This window comes from Biomphalaria glabrata, chromosome 11 (assembly GCF_947242115.1).
Source record: "Biomphalaria glabrata chromosome 11, xgBioGlab47.1, whole genome shotgun sequence".
Lineage (NCBI taxonomy): Eukaryota > Metazoa > Mollusca > Gastropoda > Planorbidae > Biomphalaria > Biomphalaria glabrata.
This window is the reverse complement of record NC_074721.1, coordinates 24,340,523-24,359,837: the sequence shown is the minus strand read 5'-3', so window position 1 is coordinate 24,359,837 and position 19,315 is coordinate 24,340,523. Positions and strand designations below refer to the sequence as shown.

The following is a 19,315-nucleotide window of genomic DNA, read 5'->3' as shown; positions in this document are numbered from 1 at the left end:
CTTCTTTTTTGAAGTAACATTCGTATTATATAAGAGTACCAGGTGGCCGAACCTCGCTCGGTTGAATAATGTCTTAAGGATGGATATATACCCGAAGTCAGAAGTGCTTTAGGACGCCTTCAGGAATGAGTTTGCGAATAAATCGCTCCGCCTGTCTACAAAAATCAGTTTCTACCAAGTAAACTTTCTATATTGATCTGCAACATGGGTACTTTACAGAAAGCAACTAAGACTTCTTGAACGTTTTCACCAAAGAAGTTTTCACTCCATCATGGACATACGGTGGCAAGACCGCACTACAGCGATGTTACAGCTAGAGCCGGTAAGGACAGTTTATGGTCCAACAGTTACGCTGGAGAAAGCACTATCCTGTATTGGGGTTATGAACATTTGCAAAGGCAGTCTATTTTTGTGAGCTGAAAGGTGATAAACGTAACAGAGATGTCCCACAGAAATGCTTTAAGGGTCAGCTTTCTCACCAACTTGCTTTAACTGACATAGAAAAGGGCATCTGACTGCAGGAGGCTTCAGAACGCAATAGCTGATGATTTTTTTTTTTACAAAGGCCGCGAAATACACTTTAGAAACCAAAAGAAAATCCACTGCCGAGGACAGACATAGACGGTGAAAAGATAATTTAAATCAACCACTGGCATATAATGGTTATAATTATTTTGGATGTGGCAAACTATGTGGGTCGCAGCTGGGGCTACGTAGCCACGTAAAATACTGTACTCCTCCTTAATGTTTGGACTCGAATTTAAGGCTTATATCAAGGAAACCTTCGTCCAGATACCCCTCCCCCCACCGTGAGACTATAGAGATTGTGGACCACAGCGCTCTGTGAATGCTATAAGCATGAGACTTGGAGCTTGCACGATAAAAAAAGGTATTCAATTATTACAATGCAACTTATACATATTCACCGCTTTTTTTTTACTTTAATAATGCTCGTATAAACACTTAGTAGATTACTTTATGGTGGAACTATGAATGAAAAAAAAATTTAATAAAGTTTGCAGAGGTATGTATGTTTATTGTGGTTTGCGAGTTTTATTAATTGTTTAGAGTTTAATTGTGGAGAGCGATGTAGGTGGCTTTTACTTCGTTGACAAGACTAGTAGAACCTACACATACATGGTGCGCCAATGCTTGATTAGGTCTAATTGATTCATTTGTTTGCAAAGAAATGTTTTAGTGTGCAGCAATAAGCCTAGTGACGTAAGCGGTGTTAAGTTTTTCTCCCTTTGACGTCATGGAAAATTTTCATGCAAATTTTCATTCATAAAACATTCTAGCCAAAATAAATTTTTTGATGATAAACATTTTCAAAACGATATAACGGTCGACCTCGAGTTTTACCTATGTGACCAATGAGTAGAGAATTTTTTTTCTCTTTAATTTATATACTAGCCTGACATTACCAGCGGCCTGCGGGTCTAATTTTGTGTTTATTAATCTAGTGGATTGGATTTAGATGTATGTTAAACGTAGCTAATGATCCTTTCAAGTTTTTTTCTCTTTCGCTACGAAAATAAAATTAGTTTTGCGAAAATGGGTTTACCCGAAGCCGATACATTCATATCTATTAAAAACGAAAAGAGAGATAGCTTTGTTAAATGAATGGGATTATAAAGTAAACAATTAAACAAAATAATTTTTAGTACGCGATTCATGAATGAATCTAGACCTATCTCAACTCGGCTTCGCAGCTTTCGTAAACGAATGTAGTCTATTAAAAATGCTTTAGAAAACCAAATTTGAATGTTAATTTGATCAAAATATGAAATGAATGGACTATAATTAGTATGTTCATGTGTTAAAGTATAAAACTATCTGTGCGAAGAGAAGTTTTATCATCCTAGAGATGAATTAGAGTTTTAGACCTAGGGATGGAAAAAAACATTACGGTATTGTCTACTGAAATAATGTTCGTCAGGAAATCTGTAGTCACAGATATAAGGAACTAATTTATGTAAAAAATGGTTTTGAAATACACATTTGAAGGCTAATTTTATTATATAATGAAATCAATGGACCTTCTTTTGTATTTTCATGTGTCAAAGTAAAAAACTATCCGCGCAAGGTGTATTTCTTAAAATTAGATCTAGGTCTAAATCCTTTCGATCTTTTCTCATGTCAACATTGTAAACATGGCCTAGAGTCATAAAACTATAGCTTTAATAGTGTCGGTCAACTTTATTTTTTTTAGGGTCTTAGGTTTGTTTTAGGGCTACAATACATACACTACGGTCTAAGTTAGTACCCAAGGAACATTCCTGCCAAGTTTTATCAAGATTGGTCAAGCGGTTTTGATGTCTATTCGTCACATACATACATACGCTAAACATTCTACTTCATAGTATAGATACCTTGAAATTTTAAAGAAAATCGTTAGATTCGTTTTCGAAATAAAATGAACATATAAATAAATATACATACATAAAAGAATTGCTCGCTTAAGAGTATAGGATAAGATACCAGGATGACCGATCTAAGCTCGGTTCTATTAGGCATTTAATTTATTAATCACTGAAAATATATCCTTGAAACAAACATGATTACATGTCCTTCAGTGGATTTTTAAAATGTACTACTCTGCTGTACATTATTTAATGCATTATCAAAGATTAAGCGAATTTAATTCATTGGTCAACATGGAATATGTTATAAATAATAGAATAATTTTTTTTCAACCATTTTACTTTCACTTCAAAACATACCATTTGATAGAAACTTGCTTACACACATTAACTCATCTTACTGTGAAACAGACACACTAACAAGATATAATGCTCACGTAGTCATCAATTTATAAAGTACAATTACATTTAAGGGAAACTCCTATGGTTTTTCAAAATTGAGTTATTGACATATTTAAATTTTGCGTAAAAAGTTGTAATAGTAAACATTTTACCATTTTTTATTTAAATGCTTAGAAACACTTATATTTAATAAATTAGTCAGTAAATTCTTGACATCTAAAAAAAAACGGGGTTCTTTCAGGTTTTTTTTTTATCTATGTCAGACGTCACTTCCCTCAACAATACTGAAAGAAAAGAGAAACAAGATTTAACCAATCGTATCGCTTCATTCTCACAGTAGCTATTAAGCTGTTAGGCGTAGTGACGACTAGTCCAGAGCTATGATACAGATATATATATACATACTGTTACGAATCTCACTATCCAGGCTCTCTGCAAACTGCACCATACACCACCAACTGAAAGAACTTGACAACTCAGGGCTCCAAAGTAACGTAACACTTTAATAGTTGAATAAATAACAGCCAATACTGTACAATTGGCAACACGTACACTGTACAAATATCTCTCCGATAACACTGTACCGCCGTATCAACTCTTGCACTGGCCTCTCCGTCTCGTTCCGGGCTTGCACTGGGTTCAACAGTTTAGGACTGACTTCACACACTAGGCTCGTTGTGTCGGACTCGATCGCAGACCAAGATCAAGACGCCAGTTGTCTCAACTGTACTTGACAGTACTTCGCACTGAACCGCCGTAATGCTCCGTAAAGAACCACACCGTTGAACTGTGCTGTAGTCGACCGTGTTCTGAACCCCTGTCGTGAACCTTCTGTCGTGAACCACTTTTCTCAACCGTCTTGACTGCGACACCTCCGCTCTTATATAGGGTCCCTAATGGCCTTCTAGAACCGGGCAGAACGTCGCTGGACCATTCTGGGTGGTCAGATGACTACAACTCTCGTAACTCGTCACGGTTGACCGCTCGTCTAGCGCTGGCCTGGGGCGATTTGAGTCGGCTGACTACACTCACACCACTACCCCCCATCTGTGCCACCACCAGGTTTATAACAATACATACAAACATACATACAAGAAATACTCGCTTAAGAGTATAGGATAAGGTATTGGTTTGAAAATGTTTCATTATCGAAAAATTAGTTTTGGCTAGAATGTTTTATGAATGAAAATTTTCCATATGACTTCAAAGAAAAAACAACTTGACACCGCCTACGTCACTGGAGTACAGTTGTACATTAAAATATTTATTTGCAAACATGAACAACTTTTATTTAACATTTGGACACCTTCTTATTGTAGGCTTTTAGACTAGTCAACACTGCTCTCCGCAATAAAAGTACAAGCAATTTATAGAGAACTCAAAACAAAATGACTAATCATACATCGGCAAATTTATTATATTTTTTCTTACAAAAATACTAACATTTATTGTGACTTGGTAAGCTAATAGATGTCATCTATAAATCTGATTGGTCAAGTTTTCTTTTCAAAGCAAATGAATAAATATTCTCAGTTTAGTTTATACAACTTCCCAAATTGGGAAGTATAGTATCAAATTACGCATTGCTTTTAAGCGTTTGATCAGGACCAGTAGTGTCAAATCACCTCGCCTGCCAACAAAAAATTAGTGTCTACCAAGCAGTGGTTCTCTCAACCCCTCTTTACACAAAGCAACTAAGGCTTCTTGAACGCTTTCATCCTCGATGTTTGCAACCATCATGGACATACAGTGGCAACATTGCACTACTAACAGCGATGTTCTTGTGAATGCCGGTATGAGCTTCTTATAGTCCGACAGTCACACTGGGCAGGGCACATATCCTGTATAGGGGACAAACATATGCCAAAGGCAATCTTTTTTATTGAGCTGAAAGGTGGTTGGCGTAACAGAGATTCCACATGGAAACGCTTCTTTAGAATACTAACGCAATGTTTTTAAGTCTCTTAGGAAAAAATATGTTATTTCACTATGTTTTAAAGTGAATGCAATATTAAATGTCTGAACATAACCATTTGAGAAGTTACACTGTAAAAATTTTCTTCCAAGCCAATATACTGTTCGGAGACCTAATAGCCATGTACAATTACATCTATAACTAAAAAAGCACAGAAGCAACTCTTGAAATTGGTAATCTTTACCCGATCATTCATTTTCGTAATTATAAAAATATTTCCAAAATGATTTTGGGTATAAATATCCTTCCATATGAAATTCAACCGAGCAAGGCTCGGTCACGTGGTACTTTCTTTAATAGTAATAAAGTTTGTCGGCTTTGTGAATCTGTGGAGGTGGAAATAACAGAGGTTGTAAGTTGTCTATCGTACCACCAGAGAAGCCAGGAAAAGAAGATGAAAGACTTAGATCTAAATGCATGTGTTTTACTTATATCATACTAACCATAATACATATAAGACATGATCTGTTTCTTGCCTTCTATAATTCTGTCTTCTGGAAATAAGAAAATAAACATGTAAAGATCAAACAGCATTAAACAGAAATAGAGTACCATTGATTTGTACAGAAATAGTTACTATAACGAATAGAAACGAAAGCACAAAAGAAAATTGTTTTGTGAATTAAAGAATATGAAATATGTTTTTCTTCCTGTCAAAAACATCCATTATATCAAAAATTTGTTGCCACATGTGAAACTAAACTAGGTCATTTTGGATTAGCACACAAATTACGTATTTTTAAAGCAAATTATTTCTTTTCCCAAATCAACTTATTTTTAATATGCATAACGTCATTTCATCTTCCTTTTAGTTGCGGTACAAATAAAAGAAAATAACAACTAATCCTAATAACATCAAAAAATATAGATCTAAAGTCTATTTCATTTTTTTTTTGAGAGAGAGAGAGAGAAAGAGATAGAGCAAAAGAAATGATACTTTTTAGCACTGTCATTTCTCTACATTCAAATAAATAAATGATTCAATTTAATAAAATCAAATAGATATTTCCTTTTTATTTATAGGTCACATTAAAAAAATAAATGTAGTACAGAGAACGAGAATGGGGCATTCCATTGGGCTGTATGGAAAATACATTTTGTTCTTATAGGCTTGAAAAAGAAAGTCTAAAGAAATTATTTGTGGTGTCTAATACCGTACATTGCTTAAAACCTTAGTAATAAATTTTCAAAGCATTAGGAACAAAACAGCAGACTTTGAAATTTTATTAGAATGTGAGAAACCAGACATAATTGCAGGGACAGAAACTTTGCTACATCCTGAAATTTATAATGCAGAAATTTTCAATAGTAATTATGAAATTTTTAGAAAAGATAGGGCTGAAAATCATAGAGGAGTTCTTTTAGCAATAAAAAATACTCTTATAGCAGAAGAAATTACCTTATCTAACTCAAAAAATATAAAATTAACATTTTGTACAATTAATACCACCTCAACATCCCTAATGATAGGCAGTATTTAAAGCCCACAAAATTCTACTTTAGAATACATGCAAGAACTATGTAATCAGATTACTACACTTAAAGACACAAATAAAAATGCAGTTTTTTTGGATTATGGGTCATTTAAAAGTATACATATAAATAGGAAAACACTAACCGTGGTTGTTTTTTTTCAATGATTTTCATTTTTAGTGTGGAATATTTGTGATTCTGTGGCTTTTTTTGTGTTCCTGTTTAGAGTGGACGTCGCGAGTGTTGTGTAGTTAAGTTTTTGTGTAGTTTATATTTCCTCGTAGTGTAGTTATCGTTCTTTTTCTCTTTACTTGTGTCTCACTTCAAAATGTCAGTGAAGACATTTTCACTGAAAAAAAAAGGACCTGGATGGTGGACTTGTCCATCTCCCAGGTACCTTGCTTCTAAAGCTGTCAGGCCATGGGGCTGTTAAGACCACTATAGCGAGCTTAATAGAGTGCCTGAAATTAACACCGGACGAAGTGAGTTTTCTCTACCGCTTCGATAACCCCTTTGTCTGGTTCTTGGTCCCAACATCCGTCCGAGTGAGAACCCGTATACTAGGGAAATTATTCGGGAATGAGAAGGACTTCAAGGTAGACGTCTCTACCTTGGAAGATGAAAAAACCAGAGTTAACCTCCACTGGGTAGCACCTACAATAAACAAAGCAAAGATAGGAGAAATCTTTGGAGCCTTTGCAGAGGAAGGCTCCAAGATAGAGCCAATCAAGCTAGGCAATTCAGATAAGTGGGCGGCTTGGATAAAAATCCACAAGCAGACTGAACTACCCCATTATATTCAGTTACGATACGAGGATGATCCGAAGACCTACAGGGTCCTTTTGACCATTACGGGGCGCAGACAACAGTGATTGCGGGCAGCATCAGCACAGGTCAAACCAGTGTCCAATTAGGGCGAACCCCAGACGGGACCAAAACCCCACAGAAGGTGCAAAGGAGGTAGGAGGGAAAATCTCCTATGCCATGGCCCTTAAAGGGGAGGGAGAGAAATAGAAATCCGAGATTGATCAACAGCTAAAAAAAAGATGGCTTCACAATGGTTGAAAGCAGCAAATGAAGGGGGAAAACAAACAGAAGCTAAGGGAGCTACTCCAAGTGGTCTCCCCCCACCTAACAGCCCTGAAAACAAATCTAAGCAAAGTAAAAAATTTAAAACATCTGGAGGGGCTAGTTCAGCACCCACCACCCCAACCAAAAAAAAGGAACCCCTCTCTGTCTCTTCCTCATCAGAGGATCTAAACGAGGATCCCCGGGTAGGACAGGAGAAAAGAGAGGAAGAACAGGTCAAGCTCGAGCTGAACTTTCCAGACTCCCCGTCAGTGCTAGTCATAGATGAGGGCGAGGACCCTAACACACATTCAAACACATAAACAACAAAGCAACTCTTAAAGATAAAGGCATACACACACACAATAGAATAACAAACACGCAAACCAATCACACGAACACATGGCAGACATCAAAATTTTGACACTCAACATCAGAGGGCTAAACAATAAACACACATACATAGTACATCTCATTAGGAAATACAAGCCAGATTTTATTATTTTTTTTTTGCAGGAAACCAACACACAGTTAGAGTACAAGGCCCAAAAAAAAAGCTGTTATGGGCCTCCGGGAGGGTTATTTTAGTTAAGTTAGAAAGTCACGAGGGACATCCATTTTTCAAACATACAATAGATTTTCAATCACACACTCATATCAAGACAATAGTGGGAGGATAGTTATTATTAGGACAAGCTCACAAAAAACACACATACACTTTAGTTAACATTTATGCACCCGCTCAAAACAAAAAGAAACACGAATTTTTCGGGATGCATTCTACACATTCAGTACGCAGGAGAAAATGTAATAATAGGGGGAGGGGATTTAAATTACATTAACTCCCAATTACACAAACAAAACACAAACATGGAGGGTCCTGCTCCTCGTGTAACAATTAAAACGCATGACTTTTTGGGGGAAGTCATCAAGGCTTTCCGGTTGGTAGATCTGGAAACTTAACAACGACCTCCTAAATGACCCGCTCTTTAAAAAAACAATTGCAAACCTCCTCAAAAATATAATACAGGACTCAAACACACCCTATTTCAAAGTCACACAAATATGGACCCTAATTAAAAGCTCCATTAAGCAGCAAAGCCAAATACTGGCCACACTAGTCAACTCAAAAAGGAAAAAAAGAAAAGGAAATACTTAAAAATTTACTAACACACGAAGAAGAAGAAGCAGCCAAAGCACATATACTAACAGAACTAGAAGCACTATTTAACTATCAATACAAAGGAGCGGAATTGAGGTGCAAAAGTAAAAAAATAACCGAAGGGCCTCACAAACCTTTTTTTATCAGCAGAACAAAACATTCAAATTGACAGAACTATTGACAACATAATTGATAGTAAAGGAGAAACTATACACGACATGGACAAAATAATAGACATATTTACGAAACACTTTACTAATTTCTATTACAAAGAACAGACGGACGACAACGCACAAAAAGTATTTTTACAGAACTGCAAAAAAAAAAAAATACCTACGACAGAACAGATAGAGACAGACGCTCCCTTTACGCTTGGTGAACTGAGGGCTGCTTTAGACACAACACAAAACAACAAATACCCTGGCCCAGACGGTCTGACATTTGAATTTTACAAAGCCTTTTTTCCCCAAATAGGACCCCTACTATTAAAACTATACAGCGACATGTTAGTTACAGAACAGTTATCCAAAGATTTCAACTTGGCATTCATCACACTCCTACCAAAAAAAGAAACAAGAAAACAACACAACACCTGGCGACTTTAGAGCGATCTTACTTATAAACACAGACTACAAACTTCTGACAAAAATGATTTTTCTAAGACTAAAACCCCTCATACCACACTTAATAGGACAAGATCAATACGGTAGCAACCCTGACAAAAACATCGACGAACTTAATCATTTTTTAAGAGACATTATATATTTCTGTAAATACAAAGACTTGAAAGCAGCCCTCCTTTCTATTGACCAGGGAAAAGCCTTCGACAGAATAGACCATGACTACCTTTTCAAAATACTAGACAAGACGAAGACAGATGGAAGAATGAAGAAATACATAAAGCTAGTTTACACTGATGCCACAAGCAAACTCATAATAAACCAAACCCTTAGTGGCAGTACCCTATTAGAAGATCAGACAAGGGTGTCCCCTTTACCCCTTTTTATACACCCTTTGCCTATAACCCCTTTTAGAAACCATTAGGCTAGATAGTGGAATCAAAGGGATAATAATCCCAGGCCCCACACCCGTAGTTAAGGTTAAAGCATACGCTGATGACACCACCCTTTTTTCCTCCTCAGAAAAAGACATAGCCGCAATCAGGTTTATTTAATGTGGGAGGGCAAGCGGGTCAAAAAATCAAAATAAATAAATCTGTATTATGGGATTGGGCGCTAATTCTAGGTGTATAAATTATTAAATTAAACAATTTTATAACTTATAAGAGATTTCCCGCGGCCTCTTGTCAATTTACCAGGAGCTCATGAAAATCTCATGAGAGTGCAAAATATACGAAAAAGTCAGTAGACAGTATCTTATACGTCACATTTAGTAGAGAGATTCCTCTGTAATTACAGCACTTTAACTTGGATCCTTTTTTGTGTATTGGGGTTTGTCAAGATCATCAATGGTGCTAGATGTCACGTTGAAGATTATCTTGATCTATATTGACAATCAATGATCGTGGTTGCCGAGGATTTAGAAATCGTCAGTTGATAAGATGATCATTTAGAAGTTGCTAGTTGATAAGATGATCATCTAGAAGTTGCCAGTTGATAAGAAGATCATCTAGAGTTGCTAGTCGATAAGACGATATAAGTATGTTATTATTAAATTCAATGAAGAAACTTCTCTTCGACAAATACAAATACTTTAATTCAGAACTTGAAAAAGCTATTCACAAATAATTACAATGGTTAAATGTACTTGAAGCATGTTGATATGGTATATTTTCTTTTTGTTATGAATGTCAATTTCATAATCAACATCTGTGATTTTTCTGAGTACTGGGAATGGACCTTGCCATTTGATAAATAGCTTGTTGTTCTTGTCTGGTAACAATAAACATGCTTTGTCTCCTGGTTCAAATTGTCAGAGTTTTCTGGTTTGATTGACTCTAATTTGAGTATTTCTGTTTGCTTTAGCTGTGGCTTCTTTAGCTTGTTCACATGCTGATATGACAAAGTTTTTGACATCTATGACTATGCTGTTTTTGACTCTAGTGAATTTGAATCTGTTTGTATTAGAGATTCGTTGAGTATTGGCATGGGTCCTCGTGGGTTGGCGCCATATATCATCTCAAATGGAGAGAACCCTTTAGTTTCTTGTTGACATTCTCTATAAGCGAATAGTGCTGCAGGTAAGAGTACATACCAGTTTTGTGGATTGTCGTGAGCAATTTTCGATAAGATTTTCTTCAGAGTACCATTAAATCGTTCACATAGACCGTTGCTTTGAAGGTGATAAGGCGTTGTGAACTTCATCTTGACTTTGTTCATGTCCGTAAAGGCTTTGGTTACATCTGTGGTGAATAGTGTGCCTCTATCAGAAAGGATGACTTCTGGGAAACCTTTTCTGGAAAATATTTCTGACAGAGCTCTTGTATAATGTCAAGTGCTGATATATTGACTAAAGAAACTGCCTCTGGCCATCTGCTACATGTATCAACCAGAGTTAAAATGTACTTGTGATTTCTGTCTGAAGCTACTAGCATAGGACCTATCAAATCGACTGACACTTTTTGAAAAGGCTTGTCTGTCAATTACATTGCTTGAATTGGTGCCTGTATTCTGTTGCTTTTAGGGCCTTTCATTTGGCAAACATGGCAAAAGCTGACATACTTCTTGACATCTTTGGTGATGCTTGGCCAGTAGAATTCTTGAAGGATTCTTTTCTTTGTTCTGGTTACATCCATATGACCTGTTGCCAATATTTCTTTTCTGTATTTTTGAGGTACAAGTACTTGTTGTATTGTTTCGTTTTTATTGTGACTGTTCTTCATAAGAATACCATTTAAAAAAAAAGGTTCATTTGTGAATTTTGATTGTTTGTTTGCTTGCGCCTTCTTGTAAAGTCTTTGCAATGATGAATCGATCTTCTGTTCATATTTGAATTCATCATGTTGAAATTGTGGCAGTACATCGTCATTTTCATGTAATGCCCTGATTACTGGTTCTGTTTCATATTGAATGGTCTGTACTTGTGTCTTAGGTATTGATTCATTTTGGCTTGCTCGTTCGGATTCAAAATGTTCTTTTCGTTTGGTCATTGATCTGGTTACTACTGCATAACATTCTCGACTTAGTTCAATGTTATTTGCCCACTCTAAAAGTTCTTGTGGGGTGCAGTATCTGACTCCTTCAATGTTGCCAATGATTAAGTCTACTGGTAAGTTGCGGACAACCAACCGAAGTTGGACCACTAAAGAATGGCGTCGTAATGTGTATCATGGCTTCAGGTAGTCTGCTAACAGTGCCATTGAATGCTGTGGCTTGAACTAATTTGCCTGTTAGTTGGTTTAGCTTGACAAAACGTTTCTTGATTAATATAGATGTGCTTCCGGTGTCACGTAGCACCTGTACTTTTGATTTCCTACCAAACCTGGATAGAATTTAAGACCATTTGTTTTCACTATGACAGTCATGGCTGAATGTTCCGCGCTATCATTTCTGTTAGAAAAGTTCTTCTTATATACATATCGTGGTTTAGAGTCTTGAGAGTGGCTCCTGTAACGAGGTCTGTCATTATATCTTTCATTTCTTGTAGATTGCTTGCCATGGTATGGATTGCTGGTGTTGAACAGTTTCCTTCTGCATTCATGAACTAGATGACCTTCATATGACAATGTGAACATTCAATAATCTTGGTGCGGCAAAATGTCCTATATTGTTGCATCTGTTGCAAATTATTTTGTCATACTTTGTATTTTGTGAATTTCTTTTGCCTTGTGAAAAACAGACAAGGTTTTCGTCTGCTGCTGGTTTGACTGGCTTGTTTGGATAAGCAGCTTTATATTGTCTTATGATTTTGGTTAACGTTGGAATATCAGAAGGCCTTCTATCAATTATATAAGATTGCATGTCTTCTGAATGAGCATGAGTGATATTGTCAATTATGATATGTTGTCTGATAGCTTGATACGTGTTTTCCACTTTGGCAAGAGATATCCATCTGTCGAACCACATGGTCATTTTGGAAACGAAAATTTGAGGATCGTCATCTTGTCTTGGTCTTGAGCTATTGAATTTCTTTCTGTAGTTGTCTGAAGTTGCTCCGTACTGGCGTAATAAAGCTTTCTTGATATCATGATAGTCACTGCGCTAGTTGACTGACAACTGCGAACGAATGTCAACTGCTTTTCCTGTCAGTAAACTAAAGAGGGAACTTGACCACTGGTCTTCTGGTAAGCCAGACGTTGTTGCTAATTGCTCTAATCTAATAAGGTATGAGTCCATGTTGTCTGTAGACTCATTGAATGAATGAATCTTTGACATGAGTTTATATCGATCAAAGACATTGGAACTTGCTTGAGTAGTGTTGGCTTCTGTTGATTTTGGAACTGTCTTGAGTTTCTTCATGTAGCATTTTCTGTTTTTCAAATTCCATTTGTGCTCTTTCATGTTCTCTTTGTCTTTCTGCTTCTTGTCTTCGTTTTTCTTCTTTATCTTCTTGACGTTTCTTTGCTTCATGTTCTCTTTGTTTTTCTTCAGCTTCTTTGATTTCAACGTTTCTTTGCTTCATGTTCTCTTTGTTTTTCTTCAGCTTCTTTGTCTTCTTGACGTTTTTTTGCTTCATGTTCTCTTTGTTTTTCTTCTTTTTGTCGTCTATATCTACTTGCCCTTTTGCCCAGGCCATTAGTTCATGTGGCGGTAATTTCAATATTTTACTTTGTCAAGTAATTCTGAAATTCTTTGTGTTCTATCTCTAGGCTTTGAATCCATTGTATAATTTTGTTATGTTTATAAATATATGAACAGATATATATATACAGATATAGTACTGTTTTGAGTATAACAATGTTAGTTATGCCGTTACTGGCTAGTAATCTTGAACAGTAGGATTATATCTATTACTGGAGTCGTCGTGGGAAGTGTAGATTTATTGAACCGTATCAGGTTAATGAAATATTGCTGAGCCGTACTAGGCTATGAACTTTTTCTCACTTGAGATTGTAGATCTAGTAGAAATTGTAGTAACGTCGTCGTTTTGTACGATCGACTTGATATGTAATAGTAGAAGAATGTCTACTTGATAAATTATAATGCCAGGTAATTGCTACTGTGCTTATCTATAATAATAATGCCAGTTAAATGATTCTGTGCCTATCTAAAGTGTCAGTTAAATAATACTGGGCTTATGTTATGCCAGTTAAATATTACTGGGCTTATGTATAGTGCCAGTTAAATGATATTGGTCTTATTTCCTATGCCATACAAAATAATAATATTAGATCTCGAGAGTGAAAACTCGATCGCAGATCTATATCTATGATAAGATAAGATATCGATAACCAAACTGACCTTTGAACACAGTAGAACTATTCTCAAGTGGAAAAAAATCGAAGTTCTGTAATTGACGAAGTTTTGAAAATTTTTCCTTAGATCTTGAAAAAAAATTTGATGATCTTTTTGATGATCTTTTGATGATCTTTTGATGATCTTTTGATGATCTTTATCGAATGTCGGAGGTGCCAATGTCACGATCATCAATGGTGCTAGATGTGACGTCGAAGATTTAGCCAATGAAGCGCTAAAAACACAACCACCACCCCTCTAATCCGACCCCACCCCCTTTGGCACCGACGTCACATCTTACTATCAATACCTTGACACGTGCCACACTAGACTCTTGACACGAGTACACTCCCTCTATCTATCATGGCAAACATCCGTTGACCCCCCCCCTTCCGGGAGCGGCTGGTCACTTCAAAGAGCCCATTCAACGCAACGCCTCAGGCAACGCTCTTTGTCTGATGCTGGCCAATATCAAGGTATAATCTCCCTTGACCTGGCCGAGCTCTGATAATCTCCCCTTCACATCCGCTGACCATCTTGGAAAATTTCCTGGACTTTCAACTCGCGCCTTCGCGCAATGTCTATCTCCAGGAAACTTTCGTCACGCTCAAGCGGGGATCTCTTTGTCGAAAGACGTCAGATAGTCTGTGCCACATTTACGCCCACCACCCCCTCGCCACGTGTATATGGACAAGATTTCACTGTCCTAGTCATTCACGCTGGAGAGCTGACAGGGAGCTTGAGCTCTACATATTTTCATCCCCTATTTCTTACACTTTGGATTGATGGTATGTAAAGTGCTTGAGAACCATTTTACTTACTGATGTGTATATATTTGTGAATTGATTACTACATTGTTTGTGTACATATTTGTACATATACATAATTTTACATCTTATTATTTGTTGCCTACAATATAACGCTGTGCCTGTAGATTATATGTGCAAATGTGGGTTCTCAAATCATAAAACCCCTCAAATCCTAACCCACCTTGTCACATAAGCTATCTACTTACTAAGTTAGTGCATAGCTATAGTGAGCATATATTCTAGTCAAATCTTGACAACTAGTCTTCTATCTAGCTCTTAACTTCTAGAATAATTAGTTCTAGACCTAGATCCAGTTCAGATTTTGAATATAAAAATATTAACTAGCTAAAATACTAAATCTACTGATCTACAAAACTAATAATTAAGATACTGTTACGAATCTCGCTATCCAGGCTCTCTGCAAACTGCACCACACGACACCACCAACTGAAAGAACTTGACAACTCAGGGCTCCAAATAACGTAATAGTTTGATGTCAATAAAATAACAGCCAATACTGTACAATTGGCAGCACGTAACACAAGACTGTACAAATATCTCTCCGTTAATCGCCGTATCAACTCTTGCACTGGTCTCTCTGTCTCTTCTCGGACTTGTACTGAGCCGTCGTAACGAACCGTAGCTCGAGAAGTTGTCTCTCCCTCGTCTCTGATACCTTCGCGCTTTATATAGGGTCCCTGCTGGCCTTCTAGAAACGGGCAGAAGGTCGCTCGACCATTCGGGGTGGTCATATGACTACATCCCTCGTGACGCTCCTGAGCTCTGTTCACGACGACGATCCTACTCGAACCTTCATGTTGATACTCGTCTCGGCTGACCGTCGTAACTCGTCACGGTTGACCGCTCGTCTAGCGCTGGCCTGGGGCGATTTGAGTCGGCTGACTACACACACACTACTACCCCCATCTGTGCCACCACCATGTTTATAACACTGCCCCCTCCTTAGATCTGTCCGTCCCGGACAGAATCAGACTCGCCACGAAACGGGTGGAGTCGATTGATGTGGACGACCTTCCGCTTGGACCGGTGGCTTCCTTGTATCCGGCAAACGTCATCTGTGATCCTTTTAACTACCTGGTAAGGGCCTTTCAAATCTCTTTGATGCTTATAGGACCTTCCGTTTCTTCTCCGGGGGTTGTATAGCCAGACCAGGTCGTTCTTACGGAACCTCGAGGCATTGACCCTATTGTCATTCCTTGCATTCATTTGGTCACTGCTGCTGTTGATGTTTTTGCGGGCTAAATTATGAGCTTCCTTCATTCGAAAAATGGGGGCTACATTTTCATCTTTTTGCTGAGCATCTTGGCTTTTCTCGTCTGACAGCGGCTCGGGAGCTTGCACCTCAAGACGACGACAATCGATGATCACCCCCGTTTCTTCAGCCTTCCTGCAGGGTCTGTATACTTTCTCAGATCTGTGTTGGTTCACTTCTTGTCGAAAAGACCTTTTTGCACAGTTTCTTTGTAGGTGGCCAAACCCTCCACAGTTCCAGCATCGTTTTCTCACTCCACGTTGACCTTGTGGTATCTGGATGGTTTTACATTTCTCTAGGGCCTCGTTCGTTTTTCTCAGTTCCTTGCGACCTTTATCTTTAACCTCCAGCCTCTGGTTCTGGTAAATGTTCTCGGACTCGTCTTTAGCAGCTTGGTATAAGAGAGCGTACACAAGGGCTTCACTGGCTTTGTGCTTGCCACTAACTCTGATGGCCTTCTTCAGTTCGGGGTCTCGAAGTGCATCGGCAAACGCATCAGTAATGATTATTTCCAGGAGGTCTTGCGTGGCTGTTGGGTAAGCCAAATGGGCGAGGCGTGCAATGTCTGCCTCCAACTCCCGTAGGGTTTCATTTGATTGCTGTCGTCGGGTCTTCAATTTTACTCGATACAATTCTGGCAGATACTCGTCACCGTAACGGAACTCCATCGCCTTGACGAGAGCAGCGTAGTCTTGTGGGTTTGGAATGGACTGCAGCAGTTCGGAGGCCTTTCCTCTTAGGGACAATATAAGGGCTGTTGCTTTCTCCTCATCGCTGTTCCATTGGTTGACTTTGGCCGCGGCGTCAAATTGTAGCTTGTAGACGGACCAGGACACGGATCCATCAAACACAGGAGGCTTTACCTTCATGAAAGCTTCGGGTACGATCGACATCACATTTGCTTTCTGCATCTTGGTAAAATCCCTGTAAACTTGCGTCTTAATTTCTTCGATCTTTTTCTCAACAGCGTAGACCCTCTGGTTCATCTGTTCTTCTATGGTGGTGATTCTCTCCTCCACAGCATGTATGCGTTGGTTCATTGCCAATAACTCCGTTTTGATTCCCGAGTCCATCGTGCCTATCTTGGTGTCCATAGCATCTATCTTGTAATTGATCTGTTCCAGCAAGTCCGGTTCGACTTCAAAAAGATATGTGTCCGGATCTTCTTTTTCCTTCACCAGTTCTTCACGAAGGCGTGCTTGTAAGGTTTCTTTGTTGCCGCTCGTCTTCAGGTCTCGACCACGGAGCTCTTCCTTCAGTTCTTTCACAAGGAGTTGGTCTAACGTTTTCGTAGTAGCCATAGCGGATCCGTTCCTATCCGATACGATCCAGATCCCACTTCTGACACCAGTGTTACGAATCTCGCTATCCAGGCTCTCTGCAAACTGCACCACACGACACCACCAACTGAAAGAACTTGACAACTCAGGGCTCCAAATAACGTAATAGTTTGATGTCAATAAAATAACAGCCAATACTGTACAATTGGCAGCACGTAACACAAGACTGTACAAATATCTCTCCGTTAATCGCCGTATCAACTCTTGCACTGGTCTCTCTGTCTCTTCTCGGACTTGTACTGAGCCGTCGTAACGAACCGTAGCTCGAGAAGTTGTCTCTCCCTCGTCTCTGATACCTTCGCGCTTTATATAGGGTCCCTGCTGGCCTTCTAGAAACGGGCAGAAGGTCGCTCGACCATTCGGGGTGGTCATATGACTACATCCCTCGTGACGCTCCTGAGCTCTGTTCACGACGACGATCCTACCCGAACCTTCATGTTGATACTCGTCTCGGCTGACCGTCGTAACTCGTCACGGTTGACCGCTCGTCTAGCGCTGGCCTGGGGCGATTTGAGTCGGCTGACTACACACACACTACTACCCCCATCTGTGCCACCACCATGTTTATAACAATACCAAAATAGAATCCAGACTAGGTATATTATTTATAAAAAGTAAATAAATGATATAAGATATAATTTATAATCTATACCATGACTAGACCCCATATATTTATAATAATCTATATATATAATTCTCTTCGTCGCTCAAGAGTTTGGATGAGAGGAAGAAGTAATGGAAAGATCACTTTCTTATTCTGCGGATAGTCACCCCACGAAAAAACAAGAGGGGGTGAGAACAAGTATTCACCGGTCACTACGGATGGCTGCCTGGTCGTGCGGTTTGCGCTATAGACTGTCGTTTGGATTTATCAAACCCTGTCCGCTCCCATCCCCATTTGTCCTTCAACTCTGAAGAAACATCCGAAACATGTAAAACATTTTACAAACAAACATTTTACAAACACTAAATAGCAGCGCCGAACTTAACCATTGTGACCAAGAAGTCATGGAAAGAGAACAAGTAATCTACTATGTATATTCACCTGTTAATAAATAGCAGGGCTGGACTTAACCATTGTGGGCCCCTATGCGAAACGGATTTCGCGGGACCAAGTTTGGGTAGAGAAGCGGATAATAAGTATAATTTAAGAGTTTGTATTAGAAAATAAGTTCGTATATGCATTTTATTCATTCTTTACTACAGAATTACTTTACGAGAGTTGCGTGTAGCAAAGTCATACAGTATCTCATAATAATTCTGTTTCCTACATAGATCACGCTCAATAGCAAGAATTACCAAATGTTTCAATCTATCTTTGAGAATTGTTAACCTCAAGTAATTCTTCATTAATTTGAGACGCGAGAAGCTTCTTTCACCAGATTACACAATTACGGCTAATGCATAATGCGTTATTTATCGGGTGTAGGATTGGCATTTTTCATATTGAATGACACCCCAAAATGACAATTTTTGTCTATATATTCCGTATATTTTAAAGACTTTTTCTTATCTTTTGCAATTTCGGGAGATTTCAAGGAGCTCTTGGTAAATCGACAGGAGGGCGCGGGAAATCTGTTTTAAATTATAAAATTGTTTAATAATTTATACATCTTTAATTAGCGCGGGTCCTATAAGAGTGCTGGTCCCACTGCGTTCGCATAGGTTGCAGTGGCCTAAGGCTGGCCCTGCAAAATAGCGGCGTATGCTACGCCGCCGGTCGACTAGTAATAATAATAAGACTTGTCTTCGAGTCCGAAGATTAGTGTGGAATGCGGTATTTCCCGTGGCTGTGCAGCCCCAGCTGTGACATACATATTTTGCCACATTTTTATAATATATATCTAGATCTATCTATACAAGACAATTTATATTCCATGCCTTGCCTACACCCCATATTAATAATGGGGTAATAGTTTAGATGCCCAGATACCTATACTGGCCGCCATGTTGTTTTCAAACATATTGATCTCCCTTATCTTTATTTAACTATTAATAACTTTTTTTAAAGAGAGTTTTTTTGCTCTTATACTGACAACTTATGTTTTTTACGTTTATTTACTAAAATGAAAGTATTAATAAATTGTTAACAATAA

At 38.2% G+C, this 19,315-nt stretch overlaps 1 protein-coding gene across 5 annotated transcripts in view; it reads right to left on the bottom strand.

Moving 5' to 3' along the window:
• LOC106079457 (solute carrier family 49 member 4-like) overlaps positions 1–19,315 on the bottom strand; it is a 206,223-nt gene that overhangs the window by 57,862 nt on the left and 129,046 nt on the right. For 4 of the 5 annotated variants that reach the window (XM_056004138.1, XM_056004143.1, XM_056004141.1 and 1 more), the window contains one exon: positions 5,184–5,234. The exons of the other annotated variant lie outside the window; for it this stretch is intronic. In XM_056004138.1, coding sequence (XP_055860113.1) covers positions 5,184–5,234 — 51 coding nt within the window. The remainder of the gene's footprint in view (positions 1–5,183; positions 5,235–19,315) is intronic. 5 annotated transcript variants of the gene reach the window in all.